The 23,027-nt window shown below is 44.8% G+C and overlaps 1 protein-coding gene across 2 annotated transcripts; it reads right to left on the bottom strand.

Annotated features, from left to right (window-relative positions):
* Positions 1 to 623: 623 nt before the first annotated feature.
* BLOC1S4 (biogenesis of lysosomal organelles complex 1 subunit 4) lies at positions 624 to 18,934 on the bottom strand. Of its 2 annotated transcripts, XM_034762454.1 has the most exons (5): positions 18,627 to 18,933; positions 15,536 to 15,607; positions 11,070 to 11,171; positions 6,163 to 6,297; positions 624 to 1,439 (listed from the first exon to the last, which is right to left on the bottom strand). In XM_034762454.1, the coding sequence occupies exons 1-5, from the start codon at positions 18,807 to 18,809 to the stop codon at positions 1,338 to 1,340; spliced, it is 594 nt and encodes a 197-aa protein (XP_034618345.1). In that variant the 5' UTR covers positions 18,810 to 18,933; the 3' UTR covers positions 624 to 1,337. The 2 variants fall into 2 exon arrangements, with proteins under 2 accessions (XP_034618345.1, XP_034618346.1); XM_034762455.1 differs by lacking the exon at positions 15,536 to 15,607 and having other exon boundaries at positions 18,627 to 18,934.
* Positions 18,935 to 23,027: the final 4,093 nt, after the last annotated feature.

The raw sequence follows: 23,027 nt of genomic DNA, 5'->3' as shown, positions 1-23,027 counted from the left end.
GGAAGGGCTACAGGTACAGTTATTCTTTCCCTTCACACCAGACTAAATGGAAAGGCTCCATTAGCCTCACTGGAGTTGTAGAAACGCATCTATGGATGACTTTTGATTTAAATATTCTTACTGGAGATTATGATAAGGAAGAAGGAACACACCTTGACTTTTCAGTTCCTGGGGTGCGTTTCAAGGATAACTGCTAGGAATAAAAAATCCTATTTGAAAATTTGATCTGAAAGTCAATGAGGTACAAATATGGTAACACATCCTATGTATACAATTCACCTTCCATACCAGAACTGCACTTTAACTGAGCATATGGTGGATTAGGACCTCTGCTTTGTCTCATCTGAAAGATAGGACCTCCAATGAGACAGTGGGGCATTATCAGCTTAGAGAGAGGCATATCACCTACTATATCACATGCAGCACTTAAGTTTTCTTAGATTTCTCCAATCCCCACATACCAATGAGGTCTCATTAGCTTAACTTTGGAGATCCGACGTGATTATAGCTCAAAGCCTTAATAGGTGGAAAATTCATAGAAATGTACACAACATTAGGCAATTTTTAAGCCTCATTTGATCACAAATCACAATCACTTAGAAAAATCCATACAAATAAACTACTTCAACTTTAATTACATCATTTTAATTACAAGAGCTTTGGTAATCATACAGATATAATTTTGGCATTATTTACAAAAGTCAAGGCTGTATACATGTATCAAACAGAACTTCCAAGATTAGACTTTTACCCTTGAAATTCTACAGCAGTCATCACATTCCTGTTCTCACGCTGCAGAGTTCGGTGGAGTTAGCAGTTCATAGAACTGTGGAGATCTTACTCCTATGTATTTTTATTACATGCTCTCAGGTGTTGGAGCCATTCCTTGGGGACATTAATGTAGAGAGCTTTGTCCTTCTCTCATCTCAGTTACCACAGGGCTACTTAAAAAAATAGAAACATTGTGGTATAGATGTTAATACTGGTAGCAGCACAGAAATTAAAGTTTCACAATACAAAAAAAAAGGACATTTCCTATTTATCCATTTTCCTACTAGAGTGTAATTAAAGATGAAAAATCAATTGCAGGAGTGCCCTTACCAATTTCTCTCTCTCTTAACCTGAAAGTTTATAGCTTTGTTTTAGGAAGACTTCTGTAATCATATATTATACACAAATAATTGAAGACTGCTTATAATACTGTCTGAAGACAGATGGTGGCACACAGTCAGGATGGCAATCTGCCATTGAGATGCATAGAAATGCAGCAACGCTGAGCACTGCTTTTGTTCACTTGCCATCTTCTCTTCTGGATTCTTGTCAACCCAAAAGCAAAATCATGAATAAGGTGGCTCACTGAGACACGGAAAGTAGTCTTCAGTCTTGAAAAGGGCTGGAGGCTCATACAGGGTCTGATGTTGCCGTGAGGAAGATGATTTCTGTGATTAAGAAACATTTTATTTGATTTTTGCCTTGCTTTACCGCTTTTTGTTCAGTTATGTAATGAGCTACATTTGCCTAAAACATTAACCTCAAGCCTTTTGTCTCTTCATAACTGACAAGAATTCCTTCATATAAACTGCATTGTTCATATAAAAATTGCTTCCACTTTACATTGTTTCTATTCTCTGTGTCTGGAAATAGAAACACACACTTGCCAATCTAACTGGCTAAATTAAAAGGTTGCCTTACATTAATGAAGTCACTATAATAAAATGAAATGGGAAACTTGGTTATTTTATATTCCAAAAACGTATTGCCTCTCTCACTGAGTATTTTAAACTTTTTGATCAAGTATGTGAAATGTATTTTAAAGTATAATATGAAAGCACATAATTAAAGAAAAGCAGAAATAACCTGACTAGCAGACCAGAGCAACAACGCAACTTAAAGGTAACATATAAATATTTTTGAAAAATATGAACTGTAATAAAGTGATGTCCTGAATGTTCTATATATGAAGGATGATGGGGAGATACCACTGTTCATTGACTTCTTTTACTTCCTTTAGGGCAGAAATCATGATATGATAGCTAGAGTTCCACTGAGCCAGCTCATCTGTAGGCTTTGCAGAATATGATTTTTATTTTTTTATTTTGTATAAGTTTGATGAAAAAAACAATATTTATTTTTAAGAATTTCAAAAATATTTTATCTATTTAAATTCACAGTTGTATGAAATTATGGGGTTTAAGAATTTGTTTTCATTTTTATATCTTTTAAATTTTCACAGTTGCAAGAAGTTATGGGGGATACCAGACAATAATTATGTAATGACAGCAGACATTGCTATTCAAAGAGTTAACGCTTTATAACCATTAAAACTCAAATTGTCAACACCACATGTCAAAATATACAAAGTAAGTATCCTTAAGTCAAACTAAGTTCTCAAGCAGTATTTTTCATATTTGCCTAAATTTACATGACCATTGATGGAAATCTTTTTTGTCAGTTTGTGTGTTTATCGTGAAACCAATGTTTACTGACATTTACTGATAAAAATCAAAGCCTTCCAAGCCTATTCATATGGCTTCCTGGTTTATATTTCCCAAAGGTTAAAAGATTAAATTGCTCATTTCTTTTTCTTTTTTTTAAAAAAAGACCATAAAATGCAAAAATGTAATAAGTGTAATGACTTTTCAATTTGCATACTCACACAAAAATAAGGAGCACTATTAAATATTGGTATTGTTAAAGTTCAAAAAAGTCGGTGCAGGTACATAAGAAGGATTTTCAAATAATTAACTTCTTTCTAAACCATTTTTAAATCGGTCAAAGGCAATTGTTTTTGCCAAAGATGAAGTCAAAGGTAAGACCGATGATGCTTTTTGTATACGCAGACAAACTTCCAAATGTTCTTAAAACATAGAAAAAAACATTTTAGTTCTGCATGTTTTGGTACCTTAAATAGCAAGACAGAATTTTACAAAAACTTTTGAAAAATTGGGCTGGACAACCTACATAATTTCGTCTTAAATAACTGAAATAAATCCAACAACAAAACCAGGGAGAATTCAGTATTTCCTTAAGCTTATCCATACTATTGTTATTGAAATGTTCTGTAGCATCGAGCAAGAATTTTGATCTAAAGTGCCATTTACCACAGGCAGTTTGACAATTTACTTTATTATACCTGTTGTAATCATTAGGATTTAAATTATTTTACCCTTTGCTTTCACATACTCATCATTTTCTCAATAAACTGGTCTCAGCCATGAAGTGAACTTTATTTGGAAAGTCTGAGGAAAATCCCTTCTGACACTTGGGTTATAAGAAAACTGAACAAAACTGTAAACTGAAAGTTGCTTATCGGCAACTCACAACATATAAAGGGGAAAATGGCAGCTTGGTATGTGGCTTGCTCCTCTATGAGAAAGTCTTAGCTAAATTTAGAAAAATATCACTTCTGTCTGAAATTGTGTTTATCTAGTAAAAAGTTAGTTAAAAGTAACACATAAGATGATTATAACTGAAAAATTCTAAAGAAGAATCTCTTTCTACTTTGTGCAGACAGTTTCCGCTGGTTGCATCAGTTTTTCCATACAGCAACATGAGAGAGAAAATATTTTAAAAACATGATTATGACCACAGAAGTTGGCAGAACTCATGAGCAGGCACAGTATCTGAAACTACTTTTTACTCTTCTTTTACACGGAGTATCCTGCTAAGTGAATAAGTATAATTATTTTTGAGTCTGCTCAGTGAGCATTTCAAATTTTAGCAGTGTAAAAAAGCCTGCCCCCTCAGTAACCTTTGGAGGTGGGAGAACTGTACATTCTTACTCCTTGGCATGACCAGTGTCCCAATAGGAGCAAAACTTCTGGGACAGTCTTAAAATGAGACTGTGAATACATAATTTAAGAACAACCAAAACTTCTTTCACATCAAGGACTGGTTAAAAGGTAAACAAACAAACAAAAACTCCTGGCAAGAGAAAAAAATTGCAGCCAAAGAAGTTCAGCCAAAAAGGAATGGTTCTCAGAAAGTTGTTAGGTGAAAAAACCTAGGACAAAAGTCCTAAGATAACTAACTATACCATCCACTCACAAATGCTTGCTATAATATGTGAATTATTGTTTACGGCCCCTATCCTGCAAACACTTAAGTACTTACCTAACTTTATGCATGTGAATAGCCTGTAGGAGAACCCCATGCATGAAACTATGTTCAGAAAAGGGCTAGGTAGAAATGGCATCTCCGTACTTAAAAGATTTGGTCTCTGTTGATTGTTAGTGAAAATATTCATACTGCTTTATATTCAGTTTAGTCATACATGGCCTGCACAGTTATTCTAGAGAGACTTGGATTCTAGTTTAGCTTGGTCATCAACAGAATTATTAAGTTTCCACTACTGAACATTTATTACACTAGTAATAAATTCATCTGGTGCATAATGTTCAAGCTAGAACACAATTGGACTTTCAGATCCCGGTGTGTGGGTACAATGCTGGCAGTTCAAAAATAACCACTTTTTAACCAATGAACTGTGAAAAATTGATAGCCACAGAGACAATCAAGCACTCCAGTGCCATTTTTACAAAGTAGAACAGCATTGTCACGGTTATGAATAAAAATTTGTAACCTTAATATTGTATAATTAAGCTTTTGCATGTAATGACTTCTGTAGCAGCACAAACAGAAGGGTTAAAGGCTACTTTTATGGGAACAAGAATACAGTGGGGTCCTGGTCCATGCCTGGGGGTTCTACGTGCTACTGCAATACAAAAAGAAAAATTGCTAAGTGGCTTAGAAACAAGCCCTGGATTGAATGAAATATTTTTCCTCTTAAAATTGCAAAGTATTTTATCACCCCCTTCTTACAAACAAGGAAAATGAGGCACAAGGAGGATAAATAACTTGCCCACAGCTGCAGAGCTAGTGTCAGAGTTGGGAACAGGTTTTCTGAGCTCTACCTTCAGCCCTGTCTAAGAGATAATGCTAGCTCTCTAGCAATGCATTCTCCTTCACCACTCTGATGCTACAGTTTGACAGCACAACTCAAGTGACTGTCATGAACTTCAAAAGCTAAAATTAATCTAACAGATTAAGTAGCCTACTTCTCATTTTTGAACATGTAATTGGCCCATCACCACAAAGGAAAAGTAATTTTATTCTCCTGTATGAAAGCCATCTAACAAGGTGCCTTGTGATCAATTTACTGTAAGTCATGTGACCACGGCATCCTTATTTATTGTTAAAACAACATGGGGCTCAGTGACCTTTTTCTCTTTTTAACACTGCTGCTGTTCTCACATAAAGTAGCACATTGAAAAAATTCCTTGCACATTTTTAGTTTGTACAGGTTCCTCCTATCGCCTTCAGGTCAGAATTCAGTGACTTTTTATTTAAGCGTTGCTCTTTTAGTGCTTGTTTTGTAGCACTTTTCATGCCTCACACAAGTTCTCTTTGGAGCATGAACTCAGGCCCTCACAAGAATTTATTCTCTTGGTTCCTCTGTTGTAAGATTATCCTTGTGCACCATACCCAGCTTGTGCAAAAACTTCAGATTTAAGCTCAGAGATAAATTCATAGATTAATAGACTTTAAGGCCAGAAGGGACCATCATGATCATCTAGTCTGACTTGCTGCACATTGCAGGACACAGAACCTCACTCACCCAACTCCTGTAATAATCTCTGGCTGAGTTACTGAAGTCCTCAAATCTTGATTTAAGATGTCAAGATACATAAAATCCACCAATTACTCTAGTTCAAACCTGCAAGTGACCCGTATCCCACACAGCAGAGGAAAGGTGAAAAACCTTCAGGGCCTTTGCCAGTCTGACCTCGGGGAAAATTCTTTCCCGCCCCAAATGTAGTGGTCAGTTAGACTTGAACATGTGGGTGAGACCTACCAGCCAGACACCTGGGAAAGGATTCTCTGTAGTAACTCAGAGCCCACCCCATCTAGTGTCTCATCTCTGGCTGTTGGGAGATATTTGCCAATAGCAATCAAGGATTGGCCATGTGACATTGTAGGCACTCTTCTCATATCATCCCCTCCATAAACTTATCAAGCTCAGTCTTGAAATGAGTTAGTTTTTTTGCCCCCCACTATTCCCCTTGGAAGGCTGTTCCAGAACTTCACCGTAGCCTCATTCAAAGCCTACCATTCTCGTGAGCACATTTTAAGATACACTCACCTTGACAGAAACATACTTACATTAAGAAAGGATGGTACACTGATAGTGTGTAAGAATTTTTTAAAGGTATTTGGAAAAGTTCCAAGGTCTGTTTCTGCCTTTGTGACCTGCTCCTCCAGTCCAGCCACATTATTTCCAACCATTTTTACGAAGGCCTAGTTGAAAACAAAACAAAGCTATATTTATTCATCATTATGTAAGAGCACTTCCCAACAAGACGTCTGAAGAGGTTCAGATTATGTAGAAACTAAAATATAATTGTCAGGTAACGATCCTCAAAGAGCATAAAAAAAATAGTATTTTTGTGCCATCTCCATTGTTGAATCTATGCCACAAATAACCCACTTGTGCAACCTTCTATATGACTGGAAACTGGTAATTTGGAAGTTGAGTAGAGTAAGACAGACCATTTTTTTTAAGAGAATATAGAAGAATATTAACATTCGGCAGGTCGATTAATGCAGTGAGAACACATATAACAACTTTCAATTAAATAAAGCTGTACAACGCTTGTTTACATAAAGTGGGATTTTGTCTTGGGGAGCAGCAGTAAACAAAATGTTATTGTACTTTAATTTGTAACAAGGTCTTCAATTGTTTTGCATAGCACTTGCTCTGAAATGCCTTCCATATCCATGAACGTCTGTGGCTCTCTCAGATGTGGACAAGAATGAGAACTCTCGGAAAACAAACGCTGAATGTCCCCAGCCCATTTGATGTTTAAAAAATGAGAAAAAAAAACAAAGGCAAAATATTTTCAATATGTTCAGTAGTTAATTAAATTAAAATTAAACACAAAAGACAGCATACAAAATACTTTTTTATTAAACAAAACAATTTTAATGTTTTGATCAGAGACGTTTATGTATCAAAACATGTTGCACATTTACAACTACATGATTTATTAAATACAGGGATTAACTGCAGTCAGTGAATTAAACAGATTATCTCAGATCAGTCTGGGAAAATGTTCAAATATAACTCAGTAAAAGAGACTGGAGCTTAAGTTCCTACTCTCATTTAAGGCCATGCCGACACTAGCAAGCTTACAGAGACACAGCTGCTCTCCCGTCGACATAATAAAACCACCTCAATGAGTGGCGATAGCTATGTTGGCGGGAAAAGGTCTCCCACTGACATAGCGTTGTGCACGCTACCACTTATGCTGCCAAAACTTATGTCGGTCAGAGGTATGTTTTTTTTTTCACATCCCTGAGCGACATACGTTTTGCTGACCTAAGTGGTAGTGTAGACATGGCCTAAGTCTCTTGTAAAATCCGGCTTGGTCTACACTAAAAACTTATGTCGGTATAACTATGTTGCTCAGGTATCACACTCCTGCGTGACGTAATGATACCGACGTAACCCCCAGCGTAGACAGCGCTAGGTCAATGGGAGGGCTTCTCCTGGGAGGTGCTGTAGCTATGCTGACGGGAAAAGCTCTCCTGTTGGCGAAGGTAGTGTCTTCACTTAGCCTTACAGCAGAGCTGCTGCAGTGCTGAGAGTGTAGACAAGTCCTGAGACAGTCTCTTAAGTTACTCAGGCTCACCTACTGTGCCATACTTATAAAGATTGGCCTCAAACATTAGAATGGGGGGGGGGGGGGCGGAGGGAGAGAATCTTTCTTTATAGCAGCCTTTAATTCAAAGTTTTTGATAGAGGCTCATGGATTCAGCATATTCATTTTTTATTTAAATGTTTTAAAAGATTATAAGTTTAAGCCTTTACATATTTTTAATAAATACAGATTTCATTTTAAACAGGTTTATTTTTAAAATAATACACTTATTATAACGTAATGAACAAAATAAACAAAATTGTTTAAATAAAGTCCATTTTTTAAAATCAGTGATTTTTATCCATCCTGATTAAAACTGCATGTCTGGTTAACTTTCCCCCACATATCCCATCACTTTAATTCTGTTAATAGCACTCTAGTCTATTCTGCCTTTCAGTCACCATGCTATGGCATTTACTTGTAGGGGGCAGGAGCTTGTTTTACAAAGCAAGGTTTTCAGGCTTAAAAGCAGGGGATAGGGCAAAGTCTTTGCTGTCAATTTCACAGATATGGACATACAGATTCACTTGTTGCCTAATTGTTGAATACACACTAGGAAATTAATAATTGTGTGCACTTCCAGGGCACCACGTGAACTGAACAGAGCATTCTGTTCCTTCATGCTATTGCCATCTTGAATTTTATATCAATACAGTAACATTGATTAAAGTCAAAGATATTCTGAAACAAATGTGTATGTACCCCAATAACTCCCCATTCATTTCAGTTTAGAATCATCTTTTCAGGTTTTAAAACAAATCCACTGACTTTCAGTTTTCTTCACAATCCTAGCCTCCTTTTCCCCCTTCCTCTGCACTGATCTCCTGTCCCTCCACAATGAGGTATAAGAGCTTTCTAATCCACAACTCCTAGTATCTGAAACTCTTCCTGGATCTCTATTTCAAAATCATTTCAGATCTTAGCTGTTAATATTTTTCTTCATTGCCTAGGTGGGGTAACATTTTCAAAAGCACCAAAGTCATTTAAGTGCTTTCGTACCACTGACTTCCACTGAGATTTAGGTGCCTACGTGCCTAAATCACTTTTGAGAATAGGATTTAGGAGCCTAGGTCATGTAGGTGCTTTTGCAAAAGTTATCCTGGATCCCAATTTTCCTCTCATTCTATTGTTTAACTCTGGATTGTTTTGGGAGACACTCTGTATGAAAGACACTATCAAAAAGTGTAAGTTGTACTATTGATTTGAGACACCAGGAAAGCTAGCTGTCTTGTTCCAAGTAGTGAGAGCCAACATAAATGAAGATATTGTTCAAGAAACCTGGTGCTTTCAGAAAATTCCAAAAAAATCTATTAGTTCCCCACATTAAACCTGTATTAAGATCTGGATGTTAGTTACCTTTTATAGTTTAATTTGCAAAATTTCTCATTCTCGGAGATAAAACGTTAAGTAAAATAAGTTATAATACTGTACAGAATACATGTACAATTCTCAGATGCACTGTACTGGAATACTAATGTGATGAACCATACAGATGGATGCTGCACTGATTTATAGCAGTGAACTGTTTGTGTTCCATTTATTTTAATACTGACTTGTTGAATGCATTGAGACACATACACATAAATTCAAAATTTGTTTGAATGTAAGTTATGAGAACTTCCATTAAAAATGTTTTTATTATCTACCCTGCACCAAGCGTTATGTAGAATGTCTTTCTACGTAAGGCTGCTCTCAAAGACTGCTGCTACTAACCTTCTAATATAAGAGAAAGGCATTTTGTAGATGGGGTGATGTGTGTGGAAAAGGCAAATTGGAAAAAAGCAGAGATAATTGTAGTTCTAAAGTTGGCAGTCCACATGATTTTCAGTGATAAGGCTAGTGAAGATGCCAAACTTAGGGGCAAAATATCAATTTGGTAATTCACTGCAGTAGCAAACCAACTAACCAAAAATCCTTAATAAGATAAAAAGCACACAAGTATTTGGGGAAGTACAGAAGAGCTACATTAAAAAAAACTTCCATGAGGTAAGTGGAAACACTTTAGCTAGGGTTACCATCCGTCCGGGTTTCCCCGGACATGTCCGGCTTTTTCAGCGTTAAATGGCTATCTGGGGGGGGATTTCTAATCAAGTAGAAATGTCCGGGATTTCCCCCTTCCCCTCAGGCAGAGGGCGGCTCGGCTGATTGGATGGCGGGGCCTGACTGAAAGCCGCTCGCAGCCACTGGGGCCTCTAGCAGCCAGAGTCCCTCTCCCTCTCTCCTCCCCCGCAGAGCAGCACAGAACAGTGTTTGAGTCCACGTGGAGCCCGCAGCTCTCCCTCTGCCGGGTGAGTGGGGGAGCAGAGGCTGCAGGGCGAGGAGGATCAGGGCAGGCAGGGGGTGCAGAGGCTGCAGGGGTGGGGGGTGCAGGGGCTGCAGGGTGAGTGGGGAGCAGGGGGCACAGAGGCTGCAGGGGCGGGGGGGTGCAGGGGCTGCAGGGTGAGTGGGGAGCAGGGGGCACAGCGGCTGCAGGGATAGGGGGGTGCGGCTGCAGGGCAAGGAGGAGCAGGGCAGGCAGAGGCATAGAGGCTGCAGGGGCAGGGCAGGCGGGGGGTGCAGAGGCTGCAGGGCGAGGAGGAGCAGGGCAGGCAGGGGCATAGAGGCTGCAGGGGCAGAGGGGTGCAGGGCAGGCGGGAGGGTGCAGGGGTCACAGAGGCTGCAGGGGCGGGGGAGTGCAGGGACTGCAGGGCGAGTGGGGATCAGGGAAGCACTTAGCAACCCCCAACCAAGATCAGAGCAGGAGGGAGGAGGGGGAATGTGGGGTGCTCAGAGGAGGGAGTTGGGGCAGGGACTTTGGGGAAGGGGTTGGAGAAGGGGCAGGGTTGGGGCAGGGCCAGGGGCGGAGTTGGGGCAGGGCCGGGGGTGGGACCGGGGCCCTGTGGAGTGTCCTCTTTTTTAAATATTTGAATATGGTAACCCTACTTTAGCTCCTCTATATTTCCACTTGCTATTGGCACTGTACTTGTCATTACTTTGCTAAGAAAATAAGACAATTGGTACCATTTTTGTTGGTCTCAAGAAGTTGTGTATGTACTTCCTGTAGAGTTCTGGCATCCAGCCAACAGCAACAGTTAAACATTTGTGACTGGCACATGCAGCCAATTAATAATGTAATAATATTGGGGTCCCACATCATTACACATACTAGATCACATCTTTTGTGTGAAAACACTAGTTCACACTTTGAAACAAAAAGGCACCTTGAGAAACTGGAAAGACGAAGAAATAAAATATTTGCTCCATTCAGCATGGGAAAATTTTTGAAGCATCTGAAAGGGGTCTGCAACTCTAGGGAAAAATCATTAAAATACGCAGTGGTACTGTCCCCAAGAGAAAAGGAATGTAAATAATGGACATCAAAATACATACCTCTAGTTTGTCAATCTTTCTATATATCTGTCTCATTTCTGTAGCTTTTGTGTGAATCTGAGGTACACTTTCATTGACTACTTGAGAAGACTCGCTTCGAATCTAAAAACAATCAAACAAATTACATAAAGTTGAGTGAACACTATAATGACTAAATCTGTACAATAACTTTGGTATATTCTAATACTAAAGTTAGTGACATCTAGTTAAAGCCACTGGATCTTGAAGGCTGTAAACAAGCCAGTGCTGGTACTGTGTCTGTTAACATATGCAAGCATACGCTGGGCTCACTTCTTAATTATTTCCAAATGGCACAGAGGACTGCCAATAATGAAAAATAGAAGCCAAAATGTAATAACTAATAATAAAATAATAAATCTTTGCACTTTCAACTCTTTTCATTCAAAGATCACAAAACACTTCACAAAGGTTAATATTATCCCCATTTGACAGATGGGAAAACGGAGACACTGAAAAGTTATGACACCAACTCGAGATCACAAAGAGCCACTGCATCTCAAGGGCATGAAGTTCAAGTGCAATTTTTATCATAGTTTCAAGAGATTTCCACCCATTTTAAGTTTTTCCTAAGGTGCCCATGACTGTAGTATGACTCCTGCCATTCAGATAAATAAAGGGAAACCTATTTTACTAATAAGAGGTGCTATTTCTGGTAGGAAGTTTTTTGTCTTCTTTCTGTCTTTTCTCTGACTTGCTCCTTTCTCTTTCCCTTAAGTTCAACAACCAAACAACATCTTTCCCAAACAACTGAATATGCCAAGCTGCATCAAGATTTTTTTTAATGTATATACTGGAGCAACATCTTATTGCAGTTAACTTTTCTTGGAGAAGTATATAGACAGGAAACATATTTTGCATATGTGTGGTTTTGCTCTGTCTGTGATATTACAAAAGCAATATCAAAATGTGGAAAATACCTACCTCACATTGGGCATATGAGGCTACATTACTTGTAAGGCACTTTTAATCAGAAGAAGGTGCTATGCAATCTGTCGTCTCTTCTGTGGTACAACACTGAGGGTGGTTAAGAGATATCTTTAGATATTCTTTCTGTCCATGGCAGACAAGCTGCTATTACTCACTGCATGTGGTTCTCTTTTTTTGGCATTTCGTTTTATGAGTGAGGAATTTAATTCTGAAGTTGTCTTATGTCAGAGGTTCCCAAACTTTTTTTGCTGCACCCCCTCTTGAGAGATTCATGTCCCATGCATTCCCCCCTCAGCACAAGGAAAGCTGGTGCCGAGTTTGGAACTGGGGGGTGGAATCCTCACATAAACGATGAATACAGGGAGGTGGCTCACACACTGTGTGAATCCCAGCTGCCTGGAGTGACAACTTGTGTGCGCGCATAGTGGCTCCGCCTCCTCCTTTCATGTGTGTCCGCATGCTGGGTGTGAGGCCAGAACACCTGTGCAGCGCTGCCACAATGTTGATTCCTAACTCAGCCATGGTGGGAAGGGAGGATTGTGAGAGACAGAGAGAGGGGGAAAGGGAGCGAGTTCTTACGAGGCTGTGTGGTTTCTGTGGGAATCAGCTGGCAGCAGGATTGTGGCACAGCGCTGGGTGCGCTGACTAATGCTAACAGGGATCCTAGGGATAGGGACTCTGGGATCAGCCTCATACCCACAATGCCCCAGGGCGCATAGGGTGGAGTTGGGCACCCCATGGAATCCTGGCTACCCTGAAGAAACAAGAAAAAAATTCTTAACTGGTCAGGGCCTCATGCGCACCTGCTAATGCGGGAGGGAGAGGAGCAGGGAAAGGATGGGTGGTATGCCCCAGAATTTGAAAAACAAACAAACAATCTCTTATATGTTTTTGGCATACACTATCACTTCACCTAAGTATAATCCGCATTATTTATATATGGATACCTGCCAATATCTAGTTTGGAATTCTGTGATTTTTTTTTTATTGTTACATATTTAAAATTTTGCATCTTGCTATTTTATTAATAAAATTAATAACTACAATCAGGTTGCAAAAAAGTACTGCAAGTCTGTTTCAATACTGTAAACACACAATACAATCTTATAGTCTGTAATAAACTCTGCATCTGTTAGAAATCACTACAAATTCAGTAATGGCTATTAGTGAAGATGGTTTGGGGGAAACCCTAAACTTCTGACTTCCAGAAGCAAAGAGGGGAAGACAGGAGGGAATCACTCCATAATTGTTCTGTTCTGTACACTCCCCCTAAAGTTCTGGTATGGGACACCATCAGCAATAGGATACTGGGCAAGATGGACCATGGTTTGACTCAGTAGGGCTGACTCTTAATGATTTATTATGATAATTGAAATTATGAACAAGATGAAGTCTGGAGATTCAAGAGTGACTGAAGTCAAACAGGAACATAAAACAATATGGTACTGTTAATTAAAGTCACATCATCAGGTTAGTAAGTGATAACCTAGCTTTCCTTTATTTATTACCAAAAACAGTCTTAGATCATCAGCCTGTTAAAATTCTACTTGCCCCAAAAGACTTTTTTTCCTGGACAGGCAAACAAAATATTTTTTTTTGCAATTATTACACCTCTACCCAGATATAAGGCGACCCGATATAACATGAATTCGGATATAACGCGGTAAAGCAGTGCTCCGGGGAGGTGGGGCTGCGTGCTCCGGCGGATCAAAGCAAGTTCGATATAACGCGGTTTCACCTATAACGCGGTAAGATTTTTTGGCTCCCAAGGACAGCGTTATATCGGAGTAGAGATGTATATTAAAGGTGGATTACTATCTTTTTGTGCCTCAGCAGCAGGGCTGGCTCCAGGGTTTTGGCCGCCCCAAGCAGGTAAAAAAAAAAAAAAAAGCTGCGATCGCGATCTGCGGCGGCAATTCGGCGGGAGGTCCTTTGCTCCCAGCGGGAGTGAGGGACCGTCCGCTGAATTGCCGCCGAATACCTGGACGTGCCGCCCCTCTCCGGAGTGGCCGCCCCAAACACCTGCTTGCCAGGCTGGTGCCTGGAGCCGGCCCTGCTCAGCAGGTTAATTTTTATTAACATTTTTCAAGGCAATCTTATATTATTAGAACTGAAAAAATTAAGAATAAAATCTAATTTACTTTTCAATATTTATGCTCTTTCCTATTTGCTTCTTTCTCAATGAAAACAGGCTTTTAAATCTCATTTTTGTCAATGGGCAAATAGCAGTGAATTTCATGTTTTGGTTTTCATGCACTAGCCTAATACTGTAACATTTAGGTTGCAAAGACTGCATGGGGCATGTTGGTTTTTATAAATGTCTACCCCAGGGGTGGGCAAACTACGGGCCGCGGGCTGGATCCGGCCCGCGGGATTGCCACCCCTTGGAGGCGTGGGCCCTGCACCACTTCCGGAAGCAGCCAGCACCACATCCCTGTGGCCATTCGGGGGGTGAGGGGAGGAGGAGGGCAGAGGGCTCCATGCACTGACCTCCGCTGCAGGCACCGCCACCTGCAGCTCCCATTGGCTGGGAATGGGAAACCGCGGCCAATGGGAACTTCGGGGGAGGTACCCGCAGGTGAGGGCAGCGCGTGGAGCCCCCTGCCCCCCCTCCCCCAGGGGCCACAGGGACGTGGTGCCGTCCGCTTCTGGGAGCGGAGCAGGGCCAGAGCAGGCAGGGAGCCTGTCTTAGCCCCACTGTGCGCCGCTGCCACCCAGGAGCTGCTCCAGGTAAGTGGTGCTGGGCCGGAGCCCACACCCCAAACCCCTCCTGTCCTGAGCCCCCAGCCTCCTGCCACACCCCTCCTGAACCCCAACCCGCTGCCCTAAGCCCCCTCCCACACTCTGCACCCCAACCCACTGCCCTAAGCCCCCTCCCACACTCTGCATCCCAACCCTCTGCCCTGATCCCCCTCTTATACCTCATACCCCTCCTGTGCCCCAACCCCTTGCCCTGAGCCCCTTCCTGCACACCACACCCCCTCCCACACCCCAACCCCCTGCCCTACATTCATGGCCCTGCCTGCAACTTCCCCATCCAGATAAGGCCCTTGGACCAAAAATTTGCCCACCCCTGGTCTACCCACTAGAATTCAAAGAAACACTTCCATTAGTTTTAGGGTTTGAAAAACTTATTCTTATTAAACTTATGGGCCAAATATGACTTAGAAGTGTCCCTTCAAATATATATGAAAATGTATTAGCCAGTACAATGATAAAGGAGACTTCAGATACATGCTCAAATATACATTAGCAGTTACACACCTACATTTGTGTATACATCTCATCACTGTAGGCCAACTGGATAATTTTTGGGTAAGCATGCATGGTAACTGTTTACACACCTAGACCTCTACTTAAAAAAAAAAAAAAAAGTGACCCTTAATGTTAATCATATGCTGGTTATTCCCATGAAGGAAAACAAACACCACCACCAAACCACCCAACTTTTTCAGCGTGGCCTTCCCCACCCCCAAATTGGCAGTACCCATATGGAAGTTATAGAGATCAATACATACCATGTCTAACATCCCTACAAATTCATCAACCCTGGTCAGCAAATCTTCTAGACTCTTGTCTAAACTTTCTATCTGTAAAAAATACATTCAGGTAATGAAAAATATACTATAGCACAGCAGTTCTCAAACTCTGGGTCAGGACCCCAAAGTGGCTTAGACTTGCTGGGGCCCAAAGCTTCAGACTTAGGCAGCGGGACTCAGGTTATAGGCCCCCTGCCTGGGGCAGTGGGGCTCAGGCTTCGGTCCCCTCTCCTGGGGTTATGTGGTAATTTTTGCTGTCAGAAGGGGGTCGCAGTGCAATGAAGTTTGAGAATCCTGCTATAGCAGATCACAACAATGAAAAATACATCGGAGTGAAACTCCACTATTTTGCCATTTCTTAGCAACTACCACTTACACAAATAACTAGTCACAAGTTCTGTATATTAGATCTATTCATGCATAAAGTATGTAGTATATGTCAGTACACCTCTACCTCGATAGAATGCAACCTGATATAACACAAATTCGGATATAATGCGGTAAAGCAGTGGGGGGGGGAGAGAAGGGAAGGAGGGAGTTCGCACTCCGGTGCATCAAAGCAAGTTCCATATAACGTGATTTCACCTATAGCACGGTAAGATTTTTTGTCTCCTGAGGACAGCATTATATCGAGGTAGAGGTGTATAATTATATTTAACTCTTATAGGATGAATAGTCTACTGATAAAATCACCTTGAAATCTAGTCAGTTTTAAAAACCAGAGTAAAGAGTAATGTAAGGTCCCAAAATAAAAAAATTTCAAATCACATTTTTGCTGGTATTTTAAATGTTCTTCCTTCCCTTGCTACTATGTGAAAGCCCAATACAGAGGAAACTGATTAACAGTTTGGGAGAAACAGTAAAATTGGTGAGACTAAGTGTAATCAAATAGAGTGACAACAGAGAAATAACATTTTCCTCTCTAATGTCTTCGTTACAGTACTCCTGGGGGAACTCTGCACCACTGCATGCATGCAGAATTCACGTCCCCCACAGATTTCTTAGTTTCCCTCCAGAAATTCTGACAGGAAAACAAAGTAAAGCCGCAAGAGTGGTCATGTGCATTTCCCCAGCAGCGCGAGTGCGTCATTTTGGGTGCCTGGAGCAGCTGGTTGAGAGTAAATCACTATGTGGGGGAGGGGATGCTGGTGATTCCTACCCTGCCCTGGGTTGGGCAGGACAGGTCTTGCTCTTCCCTTGCAAGGAACGGCTGGGTCCGGGTCAGACCCACTCCAAGAAACCTCCCCAGCTGCAGGAAGGTCCGCATCCCCCCTCCTGCTTGTCTGTCTGCCCAATCCCCTTGAAGTGGGGTCCCCCCCATACCCAGATACCCCATTGAACCTCACCCAGGACCCCCCACCAAGACCCCCACACCTCCTCACCCCACCTGAACCACCCCACCAAGCCTCTCACACATGGACTCCCACTCCACTGAACCCCAACCAGCTGCATCTGGACCTACACCACATCAAGCCCCACTCCCATAGCACTCAGGACCCCCTCCCCGCTGAGCCCCATCCCCCCCAGATTCAGACTCCTCCCCACTGAGCCCCAACCATCTTCACCTGGACGCTCCTGCAGAATCCCACTGTCCCTGCACCTGGAATTCTCCAACAAGCCCCCCATGCACCCAGATCCCTCACTTGTACTCAGACCCCCCCCCACTGAGCCACCCACACCCAGAACACCCCATCCAGAACCCTCTCCCACCCCAACCTGGATGTCCCCACAATAAGCCCTTCCACACTTGGATCAAGCTGGGTTAAGCCTGCTTGCCCACACCTGGTGAGGAGGGGCAGGGTATTTCTGGGACAGGCCCGGCCCTTGCACTGTGTCAGGACTGGGTGCAGCCTTACCACAGAGTCCATGTCTGGGGAAGAGAGGGGGGCGCGTGGGAGGAAGATGGGGGCTGCAGGGTAATTTCCCACCTCTGTGCAGCCAGTGGCCTGTGCTCCCCAATGCCATTCTGGAGCCTCCACATTTATTTACTGACAAATAAAATTTGCAGAATATTAAAATACTGTGCTCAGAATTTTTTGGCGCAGAAGTCCCTCAGGAGTATTACAGAGATCTGAAACACGGGTTGTGACACTAGCAATGTAAAGGTCTCTTGACAGTAACAGATGAAATGTGCAGATGTACCTTCAAGGCCAGTGCTTGTTGGTTCTTAACACAGATTGTGAGTTTAAACTCTCTGAGACGGAGGCCCCATCTTTACATGTACTTTCTATAAACAGCAGAACTTCCAATGAACAAACACTAATGTTACAAATGACCAGTTATACAAACCAGTCTATGGAAAAACACAAATAATCACATAATGAAAGTGAGCTGATGAAAAACAAGTCAACATCTCTTGACATTCTGATGCCTTCCAGTCACTGGCCGTCCCTTCGCCGCTGTGCACTGAGGGGCAGTGAAAGCAACACCCTGCACTGGCAACTCCTGCACCCAGCCTACGGTGAGTCTGATGAATCCAATTTTATGAATTTCTCAGTTTTATGAACTCAATCTCCAAAGTAGTTCTTAGAATAGCGGTTGGGCGTGCAGCGCCCAGCACAACGGGCCCACCAGTAAGTAACCGCTGGGTTTAGGTTTTCTAGCTACATTTTGGTTTCGACGAACTCACCCCCAATCCCCCCAGCCTTGTTTTCCAGTGGGGACCCGCCCTGGACAGGCCCAGCTTCAGCCGAAATCCGGGTTTTCCCCACAAAATAAACAACGCGGCTTTTTAAAAAGTGAAGGAAAAAAAAACCAAAAAGCAGAACTCAGGATTTGAGATTTTAAAAGCGGAGACACCCCCCTCCCCCGTTACACTTCTGCAGCTGGCGCAGCCCCGCGTGGGAAGGCTCGGCCCGCGGGCGATCAGCCCCCGGGGACACGGGCGGGCTTGGCCAGGGGCAGCAGAGGGCGAACGGCCACCCCGGAGTGGGGGTGTCCGGCCCGGGTTCCGGCCTAGGTGCCGGTCTCGGAGCCGGGAGGCCCCGGCCCGCACGCGGGTGTCAGCCCACCCCCAGCGCGGCCCCGGTACGGGAGCGCGCAGGGGACAACCCGCCCCGCCCCCTCTCACCTGCGCGCAGAAATCGACCCCGGCCGGGAGCAGGTAGGCGGAGTAGGCGGCGGCGGCGCGGCTGAGCAGCAGCTCTGGGGGGTCGCCCTCCTCCCCGATGCCCGACGCGCTGCTGGGGCTCTGCGAGACGTTGCCGCTGTCCCCGCTGAGCCAAGCGCCCGGCGGCTCCGCCGCCTCCTCCATCCTGCCGCACCCCCCCCCCGTTCGCGGACTCCTTCGCTCACGTGGGCAGCGGACGCGGAGAGGGGTCGCAAACGGCCTCTCAACGGCAGCCGCGCAGGGTCAAGCGCAGGGGTGAAGCGAGGGGAGGAGTCTGCGCAGGCGGCTTAGGCGTGGGCGGTGCGGAGGGTGGGGAGAGCAGCGCGGGGGAGGAAGTCACGTGACTAGCGTCTGGCTGATGTTGGGTGCACGGGGCGCGCTGGCTGCAGCGGAGCATGGCCAGGGCTTGGCCTTGCCCTGCTGCTCGCAGAGCAAACGGGGGCAGTCGTATAGGAGGTGGGGGCGCCTGCCTCTGCCCCATTGCCCAAGGCCTTCTGCTGCCTCGGGCTAGTTGCTTTGCCTTTAGAGGGGTCAGACAGGGAGGGTGTGGCACTCGCTGCTGGTTTTCCTCCGCCCAGGGCTCTGGAGAAGCGCTCTGAGCTACTAGAGAAAGGTGGGCAAAGTTTTTGGCCCGAGGGCCATATTGGGGAATAGAAATTGTGTGGCAGGCCATGAATGCTCACAAAATTGGGGTTGGGGTGCAGGAGGAGGTCAGGCCTCTGGTTGGGGGTGTGAACTCGGGTGGGGCTGGGGATGAGGAGTTTCGGGGGTAGGAGAGTGCTCTGGGCTGGGACCAAGGGGTTTGGAGGATGGGAGGAGGATCAGGGCTGGGGCAAGGGGTTGGGGCATAGGGAGAGGCTCAGGGCGTGCAGGCTCTGAGAGCGCTTACCTCAAGCGGCTCTCGGAAGCAGTGGCATGTCCCTTCTCTGGCTCCAATGCAGAGGTTCCACTAGACAGCACTGCACACTGTCCCATCTGCAGGCACAGCCCCTGCAGCTCCCATTGGAGCACGTAGGAGCCAGAACAGGGCCATGTCGCAGCTTCTGGGAGCCGCGTGACTTTGCCCCTGACCCAGTGGCCTGGCTGGAGCGGGGCTGAGCCACGTGGTGTGGCCTGTGGGCCATAGTTTGTCCACACCTGCACTAGAGCTAGCTATGCATGCAGGAGAACTGCCCCATTAGACTATGAGCATTTCAGCCTTTAACTCATGGACATGTTAGCTAGTTAGATTAGCTGGAAGAAAAAGAACAAGTAGCAGTGAGGAATTGCCATGCCACATCAGACCACTGAGTTCCCTAACATTCACAGCATGTGCATGGGAGACAATACAACAGTAGCCCTTTAAAAAAACATCTTCCAGCCTACATGGAAGTTTAAACCTGGCCTTTGCTACAAAGTTAGGTGCACCTGAGCTGACTTTTGTTGAGGGAATTGCACAACAATGAACTCCAAAATTTGCCTCTCAGCAAGGGAAGCATCTTCCCCCAGCCATGCAACACTATCACCTCTCCCTGAGATATAGCGCCATCATTGATCTACTTAGCTTGACAATGGGAATGTGTAGATCTTGTGTGACTTGTATGGAGCCTAATGGTCCTCCACCAGCTGCTCTACCACAATTCCTTGGGACAGCAGCTGCAGTCACAATTTTGAACTCCACAAGCCAGACATCACAGGCCCCAGAAGCCCACCCCTTTAAAGACACCTATGTATCTTTCAAATGGTTTTTCCTAATTGTCTGTCATGGCAAGCACACATCACCTCACGTTTGTTGTTTGCAGTTGACCGTTTGAACATGCTAGCCTTATGAACCCACAGCTACCAGATACCCTCCTGGCTGGGGCAGGCAAGCAGTATTGAATCTCCTTGGCCTGTATGTAAAAGAGACTGCAAGCACAGCTAAGAATAGTCACAGAAACATCAACCTCTAGAAGCAGATTGCCTGGGGAAGTTCTGGCAAAGGTGTATGAGAGGGATCGGCAGCAGTGCTGTATGAAGTCACAGGAACTATGCCAGGCATATGAGGAAGCATTTGAGGAAGCAGGGCCAGCTCTAGGTTTTTTGCTGCCCCAAGCAAAAAAAACAAAACAAAAAAAACCCCTCTGAGAGCACCCAGAATCGCGCCCCGGAAATTGTGCCACCCCAAGCACAGGCTTGGTTTGCTGTTGCCTAGAGCCGGACCTGTGAGAAAGACAAGAAATGTGATGCTGCCCTGTTTCTTTTACAATGAATTGCATGCTGTACAGGGCAGGTATCCCACCAGCCCCCAGTATGCAAACTTTGCAGAAACCAGAGGCAGAGACCCCTGCCATAAAGAGCAAGAGGGGGAAATGGAGGCGTGGTGTAGCAGAGGATTCAAAACATGCCATGAGCCAGGAGCTGTTTGAAGCTTCCCTGGGTCATTTCAAGACCACCTGGCACATGTAAATAAGCCCACTGGTGAAGGAGAAGTAAGCTCAGGTAAGTTTGTACAGGAATTATTCTTCATAGTGATTTTCCCGTTTTGTTCCCTGAATTTTTATCTCCCACCACCAAGGGTGCTGGAGCGATCCCAAAAGTGTGTGCGGAGGAAGGGGGGACTGGGAGCCCGCCACCCCCACACACCCAGGTTGGGGCCAAAAACAGCCCCCTGCCCGTGTCCCCTCCTCACCCCCCAGGCTCCCCACCCAGGGCAGATGGAGGGATCCAGGCTCCCCATAGCTGCTTGCGCAGCTCTCCCCCACTCTGCCAGGTAGAGGGGGCCTCGGAGTCTGTGATGAAGTGAGGATATTCCCTTGTTATGTTGTATGTGAGCCTATGTGAGTTTTACTGTTTTGCATGTATACTTTGTGTGCCTCAGTTTCCCTGTGTGCTGCATTAATATCTCGGTGGTGGGAATGGGTGTGTGTGGGACTTTGGCTGAGACCTCTGGGGCAGGTTGCTCCACCTGTCTGCACGTATGCTATGACCGGTGCCCTTCATAACCTGAGACCCGGGGGGGGGTGCAACCAGGTGACTCTTTGCCTGGAAAGTGTGGGGCCCAAAACTGGACACAGTACTCCAGATGAGGCCTCACCAATCTCGAATCGGGGAATGATCACGTCCCTCGATCTGCTGGCTATGCCCCTACTTATACAGCCCAAAATGCCGTTAGCCTTCTTGGCAACAAGGGCACACTGTTGACTCATATACAGCTTCTCATCCACTGTAACCCCTAAGTCCTTTTCTGCAGAACTGCTGCCTAGCCATTCAGTCCCTAGTCTGTAGCAGTGCATGGGATTCTTCCGTCCTAAGTGCAGGACTCTGCACTTGTCCTTGTTGAACCTCATCAGATTTCTTTTGGCTCAGTCCTCTAATTTGTCTAGGTCCCTCTGTGTCCTATCCCTACCCTCCAGTGTATCTACCACTCCTCCCAGTTTAGTGTCATCTGCAAACTTGCTGAGGGTGCAATCCACGCTATCCTCCAGATCATTAATGAAGATATTGAACAAAACCGGCCCCAGGACCGACCCTTGGGGCACTCCGCTTGATAAATAATAAACCTTCTGTTTTACTGGCTGGCTGAGAGTCACATCTGACTGTGGAGTTGGGGTTGCAGGGCCCTCTGGCTTCCCCAGGAACCCCACCCGGGTGGACTTGCTGCGGGAAGCGCACAGTGTGGAAGCGGATGCTGAATTCTCCGAGGTCAGATCCAGGAAGGTCGAAGCTGCGTAAGCTTCTTGCCCTGGCGACAGCATGCTCAGCAAGAGGAGGCATGCTCCTCCAGCGTCCTGATTGGCTTCATATGGCATAGTTCCAGAGCATTGCCTGGTTACTCCATGACAACTGGTGGTAGCAGTGGGATAAACTGCACCCCAGGGACAGAGCATCCTGTAAGTGACTAGGCAGCAGTAAAACAAAGAGGGATTACCAAGAGAAAGACGTGCTGAAGGCTCAGAGAGGTGTGGTTCCAGGAGGCGGAGGAGGCTATGCCTTAACCCCAAGAGAGAGTGGACCCCCGAGAAGGGCTGTTGCACTGAAGGGGTTCCTCCCAGGGATCATGGGGAGCTGAGAGAGCACAGGCCTGGGAGTCCACGACCACTTGGGAACGGTGTGGAGATGTTCATTGTAGAAGGACATTGTAGAGCTGTGCAAAGAAAGAGAGGGATGTGTATTGGAAAGTTCACTAAGGCACAGCTGATTGCTCAGTTGGAAGAGGAGGATCACTCTAAGGAGCTGGTTCCTGACCCAGCTGGGGGCACAAGAGTGGCTGGGAGCAGCCGGGGGTCCTGGAGACCCATGTCTCTGACCTTCAGGGGGTCTCCACCGAATTCCCCGTCGGTGGATCTGAGATGGATGGAACTGGAACTGAGATTGAAGGAGTCAGAGTGTCACAACCCAATG

Source organism: Trachemys scripta, chromosome 2 (genome assembly GCF_013100865.1).
Source record: "Trachemys scripta elegans isolate TJP31775 chromosome 2, CAS_Tse_1.0, whole genome shotgun sequence".
Classification (NCBI taxonomy): Eukaryota; Metazoa; Chordata; order Testudines; family Emydidae; genus Trachemys; species Trachemys scripta.
This window is presented reverse-complemented; position numbering and strand designations above follow the sequence as displayed.

What these genes read in the sequence shown, in the direction of transcription:
- BLOC1S4 (XM_034762454.1), bottom strand. Translation starts at nt 18,809, where the DNA reads ATGGAGGAGGCGGCGGAGCCGCCGGGCGCTTGGCTCAGCGGGGACAGC. An exon ending in GAAAGATTGACAAACTAGAG is followed by an intron (nt 6,298 to 11,069) that starts GTATGTATTTTG and finishes GTTTTCAACTAG; the next exon opens with GCCTTCGTAAAAATGGTTGG. An exon ending in GTGTACCATCCTTTCTTAAT is followed by an intron (nt 1,440 to 6,162) that starts GTAAGTATGTTT and finishes TCTTAATCACAG; the next exon opens with AAATCATCTTCCTCACGGCA.